Consider the following 16,155-nt stretch of genomic DNA (forward strand, 5'->3'; position numbering starts at 1 on the left):
CATTCAAGGCAATAAGCAGATGCAGGGAAATGAGTATGAACAAACTACTGCCAAAATATGTCAGTGTTCCCAAGGGCTGGGAAAACAGACAGAAGCAACATGGCAGGCCAAGAGAGGAAGATTCCTGCTCCTAGGAGTGAGGAAAGGTGAAGATTCCTGAGCACACAACTTCCTGAGGGGTCAGGTCTGGCCACCAGGAACTTGAAACTGGTGTTTGTGTCCCCCATGATGATGGAAACAGTGTACGTGTGTATGTACTCTTGGTAAATAAAAAGCACTGCACCCCTAGGGAAGTCCATTCCTCCCTGACAGGAGCAGCCTTGCAGAGCCCCAAACACAACCACACCTTGCAATACAGGGCTGACCGTTCCTATCTCGAAATGCAGGCTTCCAGCACCTTTCAAGCATTACTGAGCTTCACAGAAGCAACTTTCTAAGACTAAAATCATCAAACAATTTCACTTCCTGTTCAATCATTGCTGTTACAGTAGTTTTACTTGGCAGTGTATCACGTGCTGCAGAGGGAGGAGGAGAGAACTTGTGTGAGCACCTGAGGGTGCAGCCTGGCCCCACAGGGAAGGAAGGCTGGTGCTCTGGGGCCCTGGAAGTCGTGGCAGTGCCTGCAGGGGGTGGAGACAAGGCAGCGGGCCCACCGTTAGCACCATGCTCCTGGGGATCCTCGTGGTGCTCTGTTTCATCCCCACCGCTGATGTAACAGGTAACAAAACCCCCTACATTTCAATCCTTTCCCCTATTTTTTTCTCACATTAAGGGGTAGAAGGTCTGGTATAGCTTTGAATTAATTTTGCACAAATTCCTCTTCTTTGGATGAAAGGGGAGAGACAGCATGCTGCTAAGTCTGCAAATGGAGCAACTTGATATAACCAAGAGGCCAATTTTTCTCCTGCCATAAGTATCCCTCCAATATGAGACTCAAGAGCTTTCTTTTAATTTGACTTCTCTCTAGATCCATTTGGAGATTGCATGCATAGGTAGAGGGCTGTTTATTTCACCCACTCCCTGGACTTTCCAAGTTCTGCTCACCGGTGCCTTTTCTTGGGGGCAGCGCGTCTGAGCAGACCCAGTGTCGGCGCCTGTGTTGGGGCAGACTCTCCACATCCCCAAATGTACATGTAAAGCTTCAGGTTCCCCCATGGCCTGGCGTGGTGTCATGGGCTCCAGCACTGAGTACAGCAACATGCTCACGGGATTAGCAAATAAATGCTCAAAAGCAGAGTTGCTTACTGAGCTCGAAGATGGGAGGATAGGACTTGCCAAGTTTCTGATTTTCTCATTGTTTAGTGGTTTACTGATACTTACTAGACATCTAGTTTCTTTCTGAAAGTTTCTTCCCTGATCTTCAGGGAAAAAAAATCTTTTTGGATCCTGAGTCTTAGTGAATCTTTCTGACTCTTCAGCTGTTGTGGCTGAGGGTATTTATCTTGGTGTTGTCTTGCTGATGCAGCGTTCCTGTGTTCCGACCTAACATTTCTTTCCAATGGGTACATTAAAATGCAAAGCAAGGCAAGGGATGCTGGCTTCTGCTAGGATAATCTTGAGACAGACAATTTTTCAGACGGCTGGCTGTGAACTGTTGTTATTGCCTCATCTCCAAATATCAGTGTTTTGTATTTTCCAGGAAATAACAGATAGGAATAAAAATCTGGTTCCAGTACAAAATTTTTCACATAGAGAGCATTTTTAAAAAGTCACTTTTTCTAGTATGAGAGATGCAATTAAAACTATTTTCCTCTTATTTCTGCATTATTTTTCCATAGTTTTTTTCCTCAGTGTAAGTGTTGCAGTTTGCATGACACTGTGATCTACATTTCTTTAAGAAATCATTTTTTCTTCTTTATCCTTTCCCATGTTTATAATTCTGTGCTTGCAATATCATAATTATTTCCACAGCAGGACCCTGGATTGTCAAAGGAGACAGTAATTCCAGGAGGGGATAAGAACCAGCTGTAGGTTAACAGTTCTGAACACATTCCATGAGGTGTGAACAGCTTTTAAACAGTGCTTTTGAATTGCAACAAAATAAATTACAAAGTGTGCTTCTCAGACACAGGTGTTACGCCACGGCTTTATAGACACATATACAGTTGCTTTGCATGAAGAACTTGTGTTTCTCCAACAGACTCACCGAGATTGTTCAACTTCTTAAAGAGAAGCACATGAGGTTATTTGCTTCTCAGGGTTCTCATCCTTTCCCCATCTATTTTCTTCACCCTTCATTTTCAAGATGATTGGTCCTTAGTACATGGAAAACATCAAGGCAGGTCAAAACCCTGCAGGACTTCCTCAAGCCATGAAGCACATTATAAGCCTCAGGTATTTTGGTTTGGAAAAATCAACAGAATTTGTCCTGTTGTTAGACTATATCAATGGCTGCTGGAGGTTGAGTTTAATTCATAGAAAGGGACTTAAAAACTAGTTTGGTAATTTCCCTTTTGCAGAAACACTAACGTTCACAAAGTCTGTCCTCCTCTCCGTTTTGTTTTTGGTTAAATAATTACCTTGCTGTGGTCTGTCAGAGAGGCAGCTGGATCAAGTGTCTGGTACTTTATGAAATAAGTAATACAAGGAGATTCCCACTGCAGTGTAACACAACTGACCTCATCGTTTTACTGTCCACATAACCTTCTGGCTTATGGTCTCTGCGAGTTAAAATCAACCTCTAACCTACCAAGGTTACCAGAATGCAAAAGATGGATGAGGCAAGGTTAGCCGAGAGTAGGATGGCATCAACTAATTCTTGTTTTTTTAAAAAAAATCACAAACTGCCAAGAAAGTACTGGGTTTGATTAAAGCAAGAGTGTCACCTGGGCTTTCTGGAGTACTCTGCTGCCTGCAGTACGCGCAGCAAAGCGGGGAAGTTGAGCAGAGAGCAAGTCTGTAAGGGCCAGGAGAGGAATCCCCCGGCTGCACATCAGAGGCACAGCTGGGTGGGCTCGAACCAAAGTAAAAGAGAAGGACCCTTGTACCTAGGAAGGAAGAGTAAGTGTAATTGAACAACAGACCAGTAGCAGTAAAAACAAAATAGCTTTGTTTATAACATACCTGTGTGCCTTTCTGCCTGTGGCTTAAACAATTTCCTTTCAGTTTTTTCAGTTAGGTTTTTTCCTATCCCCCCAGGGAATTAGGTGGGCCATTTCTTTCCTGTGCTTACAGAAATGCCAACTTATCTTAGATATCTTGCTCTGGAAAATAGCTTCTTGAAGTCAACTAGCATAAAAAAGAAAGAAGAGTACTAAATATTTTAGCAGAATATTTTTTTCCAATAGCTGATGATGATTCATGAAGGGTTCTGGAGGAAAAAAAAAAAAAAAAAACAGCACCTCAAAATAGTTATTTTCCATACTTTGTAAACTCTATTTCACTTTCTTGGTGAATAGAAAAAATAAAAACCTTCAATGAAGTTTTGCTTGCTTCAGGTTTGATGATCCGAGAGTCAGTATTTTACAGATATTATATATGGATGGTATTTTGTTTCATGATCCAACCCCCTCACATGTGATTACAAGAAATGTCCAGCATTACAAATAATCTGTAAAAAAGCTTAACAAGCATTCAGAGATCTCACACACCATTGCGTATAAATCCCAAAATCCTGAGAAGGCTTGCAGCCTGTGCACACTGACTGAAATGATTTTACATTTTTAAAGTCACTGCTTTTTGAAACTGTAAACAATGAATATTCGTAACTGGTATTTTCTTGGCTGGGTAAGGCCAAGATACAGATATTTACTACTACACGGCGTGACTGGACACAGTTCTAAAGTGGCAATCATATCCTATTTAGAGGAATAGAAACACCTACTAAATGTTTCAGAGTTTTACCATTTAACAAACCCAAAGTGACACTTACGAGGAAAAATTGTCTCTGTGAAGGCAAAAGCAGCCTCAGCCCATGTTTGCACAGAATGGGCTAGATCTTATTAGGAATGTAGTCAGATCCTATTCAGATCATAAGTGAAGTGAGGGATGCTAGGCATTGCTCTGTCTTCCCCATGAAACAAACAGATATTTTAGTATGACTGACTTTCTTCAATTACAAAAATCCTCCAAGTCCAGAGGAGGATGACAGCAGGGCTTGTCCAACATGCCAGTGCGGTGAGCTTGCCTTGTCCCTCTTGGCATTGCAGCCCAGCCAATTCATGTGGTGCTAATGAGTTCTTCCTATAAATGAAAACAAAGATATCTCCTTTAATTTAGATTTGAACTAGAAGAGCCACTTTGTGAAAATGGATTTGGGTGCTTAGTTCCAGTCCTGTGGGAGCTGTCTTCATTTAATGACCCACAAATGAGCTTTTTCCCTCTGCTCAACCAGTCTGCATCCCAGCATCAGCAGCACAAAGCTGGGTTATCGAGCCTAGCCTGCAAGACAAGGCAAACAGATTGGATTATAAATCCAAGAGGTGAAAATAACTTGAAGGAATTTATTATTTTAGGTGGGTGTATCAAAAGAGACTGGTTGCCAATCAACACTGTATCACGGCAGGGACATAGATAGAGCTGTAGCTGAACAGTGGAGCTCAAGGCATGAAGTGCAGGTCTAAACATCAGGAATCCAGGTTAGCTGATGACAGCAAAGGAGATGGGGTTAAGTCACTGGGGTCAGCAGAAGAGCCTAAATATCATCTGAAGGGAGTCCCTCAGTGATGAGATTTTCAGCGTTCTTTGACTTTCCTCTGGCCACAGAGAAAATACGATCAGGCTGAACACTAAATATCCATTTGTTTTCTGTAAGTATTTGCAATGAAAACAGGCTAGCACTTTTTGAAGTGTAATGCTTCTGTCTGTTCTTAGACCCTAGAAGACAGAAAAGGTCTCCCCTGAAGGTGTATTCAGTCCCTGTGACAATCAGGGTTGCAGTAGTGCACAAATACTGCAAAGCAGTAGAATAACTGTCTCTAGTGAGATGAGAATTCTGCTGTGCTAAAAGTGGAACAGTTCTACCTCAGACTTGCAAATTGCCACATAGGCCAAAGATCAATTTTCTGGCCAAAAAAATATGATCAAATACCTTGTCTAAAGGGGTGGAATCCAAAGCTCACCCCTTAATAGAATGCCTTATAAGCCTATGTGAGAGCTTTTGTCAGAAAATGCTGATTCAAGGAAACAGAATTGTTTTGCTGAAATGTCTTCATTTTGATGAAAAGTCACCACAGGCACCACCTTGAGTAATGACTCGTCTTCTCTGTTCTTACTTCACCACTCTGTCCTAGGATTCGAAGATCTTTGTCTCTTTCTGCTGGAAAGCCTGGAAAGATTATCCTTCATCCAAAGTTTCAGTGTTTTAGTTGCCTGCAAACATGGGATTTCAGAGCTGTTACGAGCTCTCCTCCACCCTCTCACTAACAATGTTGAAGATACAAGGAGGATAGGCTACAATCCTTTGATAAAGATAGGCAATAGAGCATTCCCTATCTCACATCTCCTCCTCTCATTTGAAGCAAGGGCTGGTAAATGCGACTTTCATTGAGAAAATTAACTTCAGCAGTTGCACAAGTTCTGCTGGTAACTGGAGAAACTGCTGGCCAAAGGTTGTTTTTACTGCCCACACCCTACCACTAATCCTGGCCATCCCATGCATCTCTTTGTGTTTACTTTGCTTTCTGGACCACATTCATCCCAAAGGAGTATCCTACTCAAGAGGCTGGGGTACTTCATCTTCTTGTGCAGGCATGAATACAGCAAGCATCATTTGGTCCTAAATATTGTTTAAAACAGTTTTAAACACTAATCTTCTGGGCATTCTGGATCTGGCCTCCTTCCCATTTCATTTCTCTTACTAGCCTTTTTGAAGTCTTGTCACACGGTTTAAGTAGAAAGAATCTAGGTTTGCCCCACATTTTGGGGACAAGAGGTACAACTGTCATTCTAACAGACACAGTGATTCCCAGTGGATATGTAAAAGATTATCCAGACCTCACATGAGCTGAGCTTGCATAAAGACTTAAGCAGTCATATAAAAGTTTTGGCACATCTCTAGCTTAAAAGACACAACTCTCTTCCTCTTACTTAGGGGTCATCATTTGAAAAGGAGGGCCTCATTTGTACAGGGTGAGTGTTCTTGGAACAAGTTGTCTTTCTGCATAGTCCTTGCTGTGTTTCATTGTTTGGCAGATGATAGCACAGAGGTCTACATGTCAGAAAACATTTCCTGTTTGTGTGTCAGTCTGGTCAATTAAAATTCAGTTATACATTCATGTGACATGCTTTTTTCAGGCCATTTAAGTGCCAATGCAGCATCAAATTAGTCAGCTTCTGAGTCCTTTGAGAGATTAAGAATCTACTACAGCTGTTAGCTAGAAAAATCATTACTTTACATTAAAATTATAGCAGTTCATGCTTTTAGTGTTCATTGCCCAAGGTCCAAACCCTTGAAATGGTTCAGCAAATCCACCTGCAAATTATTCAGGAGTCCTTGAATTAAAAAGCAAACGTGTAAATAATATTCTTTTATCTGACTGCAGTGTCAATTCATAGTATTTTCACTCCATAATGTTCCATGGGTAACTGCTTGCTACGTAAAGGATAGACTTAGATGGCCTTACATATACACACACAGATGCAGACTAGGCTTCTGAGCTCTGATGTTAAATCTTCATCATGGGCCACTGCCTCTGCTAGTGTTCTGACTCTGGAGAAAAACGTTCTTGATCTCATAGTCTCCCCTAGAGACTATGTAATTATTTACAGACAGGTGGATTGCCGCAACAATAGCTCCGGTGAGAAACTGCTTCTGCAGATGGGTGGTTTTGTACTCCTTGGTAGGGAGTGTCAGCATGGGAGAGGAGATATGGAGCAGAGTTGCATGGGAGGATGTGTGGTTCTGAAGTCTCATACTATATGTTATAAACAAGTGCTTTTCTCACTTTCTCCCCTCCCTCCCAGAAAACAAGATTTTAGTGGCTCAGCATCCTTTGCTCATTGTAGCTAACCAGACTGCAACTCTGGTTTGCAACTACACCTACAATGGGACAGGGAAGGAATTTCGAGCTTCGCTACACAAAGGAACTGACAGTTCAGTTGAAGTTTGCTTCATTTCATGGAACACAACCAAAATTAGCAGCAATTCAAATAAAGAATTTAACTGCCAGGGGAATCATGATAAAGACAAAGTCATCTTCAATATTTGGAACATGAATGCCAACCAAACTGACATCTACTTCTGCAAAATTGAGGTCATGTATCCACCCCCATACGTCTACAATGAGAAGAGTAATGGGACTGTCATTCATGTGAAAGGTAAGCTGAGAAACCTCTGTAGGCCAGTATCCTCCTTATACACATACCCTACATAATAGATAGAGGCAGTTTGTTTTCTTAAAAAAAACAAAAAAAAAAAACCAAAAAAACCCCCAAACCCAAAACCAAAACAAAACACAAAACAAAACAAAACAACCAAAAAAAACAAACAAAAAAAAAAACCAAAACAAAAACAACAACAAAAAAAAACCCCCAAAACAAACAACCACCCCCCCAAAAAACCCCCAAAACCCCCAACAACCCAAGTTGGATTGCCTGGTAAAACTACATTCCTGCTCTGGAGTTCCTGAAGAAGAGATCTTAAAATGATGATTAATAAAAATGACACATTGGAACAAGCAGCAAATAAGCAGAGATGATGTTTTTAATTTCATGTACTTAAAGTTTTCTTTGCTCTTTCCTTAAAGAGACACCCACCCAAATACAAGAGCCTCAGTCTGCAATTCCTTTGTGGATTCTGGCATCAGTGATTGGAATTCTTGCACTCTACAGCATGCTAATAACTGCAGTTTTTATTAACTACTGGGTAAGGAACTCGCATTTTCCTTTGCTCTGTATGCTCTAGTAGTTCATTTCTCAGGCTATACTTGCCATGTTTACCGCTACCTCACTGATACCCGTTCAGTACAGGATGCCAGTGTTTCTTCATCCCAGCTGTGTATGCACACCCATGGTGTACCCCAAAAGAGCTGAAGCACCAGATGCTCTCCAGGTGGGCAGTCAGTACTACTCTGCAGTAGAGTCCTATAGCAAATAGTAGTGCACGTGTTGGCAGTGCCCCACACACCAGCAATACCAGGACACCTTTGCCAGCGGAACTTGACAGGGAAATCTAGAACTACAAGCATTTCTGGCAAACCCCTTTGAGACTATACTGACAGAAGCTCACCTACAATAAAACCATCTATAGGGAGCACTCAGCCCAGGACCATCTGCACTGGTGTCTCGTGCCTATTCAGCAATTCCCTTGGGCAACCACTATTTCTGGCAGCTTGACTACAAGGGAATAGGAGCACCTGGATCTCAGTTAACCTTGTCTGTACATCAACAGTAAGAAAGCTGAGACAGCCTTATGGCTCATAATTTTTGCTTTCTAATCTCTCTGGAGAGTTGACTGGCCCAAGTCACATGCAGTTCTCCTCCTGGAGTGATACAGGGGCAGCAGAAGGACATTTTCCTTGACAAGTCTTAGGACTGTGATCTCCAGAGCCAACTTACACTACTTACTCCACGTGAGAAAGACTTGAACATAGAGAACTCAATTCCTTGCGTGCTGACTTTCCCCCTCTATCTTTGTTGTTAAATAGCAATTTTCAACACAACGATTATGAGGTAGCCTGTATAAAGGGTCCAGAGTCCCTGTCAGGTTAAATGTTGCAGATATACAGAAAGCCACTGTCACTGCTAGCTGAAGCTTGAGATCTGCTGTTTCATAAAAGGACACTTTCTCTATCCGTGGCTATTTCTAATGGAAAACAATCAAAGGGGACACTGCTGCAGGAAAATGCAAAGGCCAGTTAAGTTCTCCTTTGTGCCCTATTGTAGAGGTTGACTCTGAGGAGAGCTGAGAGGATTATGTGAGCAGCTGCTGATGTTACAGTGCTGTACTGCGGTGGCTGTGCCACAGATGAGATGCAATAGCTTCAAATCCATCATTTACAATCTGAACCATTTTCTCTGTGCTACATTCATTTGCTACCTAATGGCTTCACACTTTGCCACTAACATGTCTGCCCCCAGCAAGAGTGACAAAGCTGCATTGCCACGTGTGCTGTTTGCTGAGTCGGTTTTTACCTGCTGTTATTACTGCTGGTAGTATTCTTCAGATAATATGTATTCTGATTGTGGATATATTTAGAGTGTTGTTAAATGTAAATACATCTGCCTAGAAGACATTGTGAAATGTAAAAAAAGGTCCTAATTATGGCACTTGACAGACATGGCAAGCGTGATCAGTTCCTGAAAGCAGCTAAAGATTTGTCTGTTTTCATAGAGTTCTGCCTTCCCTGAAGGAAAACGGCTTTCTGTTGCAAACATAGCAGTCTTTGATCCTGTAACAGCCCAACAATCACTCAGGCTAGCCAAATGTCTTTCTCCCATGCAAAACTACCTCCTAGATGAATTAGAAATCCTGTATTATGGAGATGAACACGCAGAGATAAAGCTTTTGTATTGAATGCTTTACATGCATTGGCTGCCTTACATAGCTTAAGCAGTATGTAACTTACATTACATAGCTTAAGCAGTATGTAACTTACATTACATAGCTTAAGCAGTATGTAACTTACATTCAACATTTCACATAGATATAACATTAATATTAAAAAGCTTAAAATAAATCCTAGTAACTGCCCCACGCTGGACATAATTCAGCCAACATATTTTCTAATGCAAACCTCCTCTAATTCCACAGCATCATTTGTACGTATACTGCAGCATATGCAACTATTTCTGTATGTGGGAAGGAAATTTCAGCAAAAGGGAGGTTGCAAAAGAGGGTATGATCAGTATTAAGGAAAAAGCATGGAAGAACTTTAATTATCCCTGATCAATAAAGCCTTAAGCTATGTAAAAAACACCAACCTTGTGCACAGCCTGCAGCCGTCAGAGGCTGAAATGCTGCTGTAGCCATGTTTTTCCTCTGTGATTTCAGGAAAATGGTTTCACCTGTCTTCTGCTACTCTTATTTCTGAAAGAGCTGATGCTCCCCTTTTATCACAGGGGCATTATGAGCAGGAATCCAACAGTAAAAAATAAGGTTTTTGAGGCCCAGATAAGGAGACATAAAAAATTAACATCAGCTCTGATTCTTTTACTCCTTGAAGGAAGGATCAGAACAACATATGCATTGTGTCTTACTGCTGTAAATGATAAGAAAACCAGTATACACATAGTCTGGGCTGATTTTTCATGCTCTTACTCTATTTGAGTTAAGCTAATTTCTCTTTACCTCCTTATAAATGAGGACAGCCTTCACAGCTCAAACTCGGTTGTTTCTGCTGAATCATTCCACAGATGAGAGAGGCAAGATGATGGTTAGAGGCATCAGTTTGTATCCTTGGTGTGTAGCATTCCTTTACCTGAAGAACTAACACCAGATAAGCTGGAGTCTTACTTTCAGGTTGGGCAATTTCCACAGATTATTTGATGAGAACATGTGTTCTAACTCTTTTGTACATGTATTTAAACCTGAGGCTGCCTTACAAATATGCCTGCTTCCCTGAACAAGTACCTAGGGCCAGAACTGTCAGCAGTTAACACGGGAGTTTTCACAGTTGTCTTCACCCCTCTCCCACAGCAAAAATCCAAAAAGAATATCTACCATCAGAGCGACTACATGAACATGACTGCCCGGCACCCGCCATACCAGAAGAACAAGGGTTACCCGTCCTATGCACCAACACGAGACTACACCGCGTATCGGTCCTGGCAGCCCTGATCCCACCAGGAGCCTCGTGTGCAGTCGCCTGCTCTGGGGCATGGAAGGACAGCCTCTCATTTTCTCAGCGTGTTTGTTGCTATTGATCACACACACCTGCACCATAGCAAGTATTAACTAAACTTTGGTCTAAAAGAAAATCCAGACCAACAAACCAATATAAAAAAGGTGGGCAGAGGGGGGGAAGTAAAAAAAGAATTTTTCACCATGATGGCTGGAGATGAGGCCCAGCTTGTGTTGAGGGTTGTCAGTGGATAAAATGGAAAGATGGCATCAGACCTCAGAGCTGGTTTCTTCCTAACACTCATGGTTTTGTCAGCTGTTGGAAGAAGCAGAACTTCTGATCTTTTCCAATAACTACTGCCTTAGATTTTACCCTTTATTTCCTTCCCTGTATGTGTATTCCTCGGATCGTTGCTGTTAAACCTGGCAAAATGTAAAAAAAAATATTTTTTTCTCTATAAGACAAAGACACAGTTTGAAGTTCAAAACACATGCTTAAAAGAAAGAGTAAAAGGTCAGTCAGAAGGCATCCAAGCTATTATGCTATGGAACAAATGATCTGCCAGGACAAATCAAGCTAATAGAAAACTAATAAACCTTCAACACGTGAATCCTTAGGCAGGACACTGTAAATGTTCATAAGGCCACCTGCAGTCATGACCAAGCCACTCCACAGACTGAAAAAGCAAGCTACCTGGAGACAAAATCAAGACAAGTGGGAGAGGAAGAAAGATCTGTCTTCATCATGAACAACCTCATTTCTTTTTTGTTTGCCTTCTGCAAGGGAATGCAAAGTCATATATGAAGCATTAGAAGACAGAGAGCTCAGATTTTGAGAAGATGTTTGCTTTTAGTTTTGAATTTGGGAATTCAGAAGGCATTCTCCTGGGTCCCCCTGAAAATTCATGCACATCTTCTGGCACCTAGGTTGTACCAGAGCTCTTTCAAAAAACTGGGTTGACTTATGAGCAACTAAACACCACTTAATATTTTTGTCCCGTAAATGTCTGTTTTTTGGGTGAGAGGATTCTTCATTCTCAGCATTGTAAATTGGACCTGCAAGTTCTCAGACATCTGCAGGATCTGCTCTGGGCACTTTGAGGAACTTTGTGTTACCTGGAAGTTACTTTTCTCTCTAAAGATGTTTGTCAGGACTGCTCCATGCTACAGCAGGACCAAGTCTTTAGCAAAACATGATCCATTCTTTCAATCTAGTATATTTACAATAACAGGACATCCTAAATTTTAATTAGGGTTGCCTTGGTATAAAATCCCTTTTCACACTGAGGAGACAATGTTTATTTTATAAAGAACACTGAATAAACAACTAAAAGAAAAAAAACCAACAACACATTCTCACCTTGAAATGAAATTTGGATTGTACAACATTTAATTTCCTTCAAACCGGGATAAGAAGATTCTTTCTCTCTTGTAGGAGACAGGACATGTGGAAGCATGACAATAATCTGCTTTGATGTCTTAACCCAAGAAAACAACTTTGGCACTTCCAAATTGGAAGTTTTGAGTTTGCTGACTGGGCCACAAACCTTTCACTCTGAGTCTTATATCACCATGAACCATGTTCCTGGAGGGTGCTGTGCCACCTCTGAGCAGCAGTGAGATGCCCCCTGCCCCAGCCAGGGACAGCAGAGCCCCAATGGCAATGGTAAGCAAGGCCCAAGAGGCAGTGCTGGCCCTTCAGCATGGGAGTCCAATCATAGAGACGGCAGGCCCTGGGAGCCTTGGTCTGGTTTCAGTTCAGCAAACTCAAAAGCTTATGACTGAACTGAAGAACTTCGAAACAAAGTCTTACTTATTTCTTCTCCTTTGCCCTCACCACATGCACAAACACTCCAAGGCTGACATTCTTCCACATACAATTTTACTCTCTTTTCCTGAAAAGCCCCCACTGCACATTTGTAGTGCAACTGAAGCAGCAAGGAACATGTGCACAGAGCAGAGGGGAGGGAGCCTGGCAGGACACATGGCAGTTGCTGCATGGTCCCAGCCTGGCACTGACTGAGGGATGCAATGCCTTGCCACCTCCCTTCTCATTGGAGGGCAGATATGAATGATCCTCTGCTGGGACATTGAGAAACTCCCAGCAGAGAGCAGAGAGCAGCAGGCTGAGCACAGATCTCTGTCAGGGTATGTCTCACAAAGCTCCAGTCTGCCGCTGTATGACACAATGACATGCATCATCACAGTGCACTGTGGAAAATCACAACTTCTAGCTAAAGATTAAGGTGAGATGGCAAATGTGTATCAAACCCACAAAATGGGATAAACGTTCTTTACATAAACTGTATATATACATATTTAGGTATAGATACATCTTTTTAATTGCATCTATATTCCCTAAAGTTTTATTATAATTTTTGCAATCTCCTTTTAAAATTATTAAATAGATACAGTAAATTAAATCTTGAATGAATATATTAGGCCTGAGGCTAGTCAGAGGAAAGTATTACTTTCTAAAGCAAATATTGGTATAATTTGCTTTCCTTCCCCTAACACTTTTGTACTTTCCATATTTAAAACATACTGGCAGCTCCCAGGACATGATGCTGGAAAGTAAGTCCTGGACATCTGCAACAAGTATTAATTAGTTTGACTGACCAAAAAGGAAGGGGGATACAGGGAAATATCCGAAGCATAAAATGAAAAAATTAGGAGAATCAGGACATGAGAAGCCCCATCACTGTGTTAAGGTAGACATTGCTGTTATATTAAAGCTCTGTAGGGACATGAATTACAGACTGTTGGAGTTGGGATACCAGTAAATTCCTTTTATCCATTACTGTAAAGGACTAAAATAAAGTGTTTGCAGAGAAGCAAGCCAGTTAAGCCTGGAGTCTGGTTCTGCACATGTGGATTAGCATATTCGACAAACAGCAATCCTAATTTATTCCATCTGGTTTTAGGCAATGCATAACGTGCCATGACAGCCCTGTCCCTCCTCGGCCCTGCCTTTGGGGTCTATACGTTTATGGGATGATGTAAAAAGAAACCTCTCTCTGCTGCAGCTCTGAACTTGGAAACTGTCCCTCATGGAGGGGAGAGGTAAATCAGTAGGGTTTTCTGTCTTACACATAGGTTTTAATTCAAATGCAAATATAATCCTGCCAAAGAGTGATTTAATTTTTCATCCTCCTTTCCCCCACTTTTGGGTCTCAGTGTCAAATGAACATCTGATCTGCAGTCATCACATCTGAACAGCAATCAACATATGTTGCAAGGGGTCAACCAAGGGTTGTGCAGCTCCAGCCCCCTGCAAGCTGATTCCTGTTCTGCACATCTCTGGCACAGCACAATACAACAGCCTGGCTCTTCTTTGCTTCCAGGAACCAAAGCCCTAGAAGATGAATGCCGAAGAGATAGCCTGTGTTATCTCTGCAGTGTCTTGAACCATCCCCATCGGAGTGATTAGGCTTACTAAAGCCAAAGGTCTTGGACAGTCCTTCTAGTCTGAATATACCAAATTCCCACATCATCCACCTGTATAACATCTTTTCCAAAATGCCTCTTATTTCTTCTGTAGCCATAAATGTGAACCCTGCATCTCTGCCAAACAGTATCATATCTTCCTTCTTTGTGTATCTTTTCCCTTTCGTTTCTGTTCCAGACTCAGCAGTTCAAGAACCCATCCTATTTTTTAATCTCTATCACCATTGTGCAGCCTTCCACATGTACTCCTGCCTGACTCCTTTGCTTCACAAAGACTGTCTTGTATGCCAAATTCCTCCTCAGCTTGGGGTAGGGAGTTGCCATAGGAGATTGAACTCATGTGGTGATTGAATAGGTATATGTTTTCTGTTTGAAGGATTTGGGGGGTCTTTCATCCCTTTGATTTTTGCCATCATCTTCAGATTTTCAGTTGTGCCAAACAGCCACGTGAGGATCCCACACACTGCATGTTTCCCACAGTGCATTTAATTTCTGTACATTTCATTTCCTGTGCATAGCAGGGTCTTGGCTATTGCCAAGTTCATTATGCCTGCAGACATGCTCTGACAGCAGAAGTAACTTTGGCTACTGATGGTATATTTGACTAATAAAAACATGGTACAAAAAGCTTGAGTTTTAAGAGCACACAGGCAAAGGTTTCAGTGCTAAAGATCAAACCTTTCCACTTTCAGCACGGCTTTTGCTGTGTGACTGGAAAATGAGTTATGCAAGATGAATCACAGACCAAGACATAGTTTTGTTAGTCACTCATGCTAACCAGAAAACAGGTTAGGGTGATGAGAACAGGATCGGCTTTGTCAAGGTCCAGTAGAGACTGGGAAAGGCTAAAAACGGCACTAGGCAGTAATTTGTAGCCAAAGTCAGTGTCTTTAAGTAGCTGTGAGAGGAAAACTGTCTATCTTGATGCAAATGAACTGTTCTTCACAATTAGGTGCTTTTGTTAGAGCATCACGTTACACTATGTTACTATTCCAGCCTCAAGGGCATGCAGATAGTATGATGTGGCCAATTTGGCTGACGAAGTATTAGGAGGCTGCCAATTTCATATTAACCCATTTGCAAAGAAACAAAAAGTTGAATGATCTCAAATTCATGGTGGGCTTTTTGTTTGTCTGCTTGCTTTTTTTCTTTTTCTTACCGGATCTTCAGGATCAAGGCGCTGGTTCTTATTTCCTCCCCCGCTTTTGTTGTTGTTGTATTAAAAATTGAGTATAACTTTAGGTCACATAAACTTACCAGGAACTCTTCAGTTTCCTTCATTTGACCATTGAAATTATGAGGAGTTTTCAAATGCCACAGTTTTCATAGCCATTGTATTATGAGGCTAATCATTCCTTTTCCTCATCGTCTTCTTGTTCCTTAGAGGGAACTGTTCTGGATAGGTTGAAATGTTCTCATGGGTTGGGACAAATCTAGTTTTTCAGACAGGAAAGATTACTACCTAACCAGCAAAATCAAAGATGCAAGCAAGCGATTAGTAACAGTTCTGTGGAAATTAACGTAGTGGTTTCAATCTGGTAGGAGGATCAAATAGTCTTTTTATAATTTCCTTTTCCTCTAAAATGAAGAAGCTTAAGAAAATATATACTAAAGTACCTTAAAAGACAAAAGATCAGGTTGCGAATTTAAGAAATCAAAGGTAGGAAATGCCAGAAGGAAGCTTTCCTCTCCGGCCTCCCTTCTGCCCGCTTCGTGACCGGAGCGGCCCTTTCAGCACCCTGCATTTCCCCTGCTCAGCCGAGCCCACGCCGAGCGGGGCCGGCCCTGCTCTCTCCCTCGCAGCGCTGCACGGCCGCTCCGGGGAGCGCCGGAGCAGGCGCTCAGCGGGCGGCAGCCACCGAGAGCGGCTCAAGCCCTTCGCATGGAGAGCTGCAGCAGGGCACAACTAGCAACCAGGCTAGCTTAGATAACAGCTAAATTAGCGCCCGACAGCCTCGTCAGTGCCCCATTAAATTAGATCATTCTGT

General features: G+C 41.9%; 1 protein-coding gene across 1 annotated transcript; it reads left to right on the plus strand.

Moving 5' to 3' along the window:
* Positions 1-654: 654 nt before the first annotated feature.
* On the plus strand, positions 655-11,952 carry CD28 (CD28 molecule). Its single transcript, XM_040070013.2, has 4 exons — positions 655-718; positions 6,904-7,257; positions 7,686-7,804; positions 10,577-11,952. Exons 1-4 carry the CDS (start codon positions 664-666, stop codon positions 10,715-10,717), a joined length of 669 nt encoding a protein of 222 aa, XP_039925947.1. The 5' UTR covers positions 655-663; the 3' UTR covers positions 10,718-11,952.
* Positions 11,953-16,155: the final 4,203 nt, after the last annotated feature.

Source organism: Hirundo rustica, chromosome 7 (genome assembly GCF_015227805.2).
Source record: "Hirundo rustica isolate bHirRus1 chromosome 7, bHirRus1.pri.v3, whole genome shotgun sequence".
NCBI classification, from domain to species: Eukaryota; Metazoa; Chordata; class Aves; order Passeriformes; family Hirundinidae; genus Hirundo; species Hirundo rustica.

Coding starts and splice junctions, on each gene's coding strand:
- CD28 (XM_040070013.2), top strand. CDS start 664: ATGCTCCTGGGGATCCTCGTGGTGCTCTGTTTCATCCCCACCGCTGAT. Junction 719..6,903: donor CCCCACCGCTGATGTAACAG/GTAACAAAACCC, acceptor CCTCCCTCCCAG/AAAACAAGATTTTAGTGGCT. Junction 7,805..10,576: donor CAGTTTTTATTAACTACTGG/GTAAGGAACTCG, acceptor CCTCTCCCACAG/CAAAAATCCAAAAAGAATAT.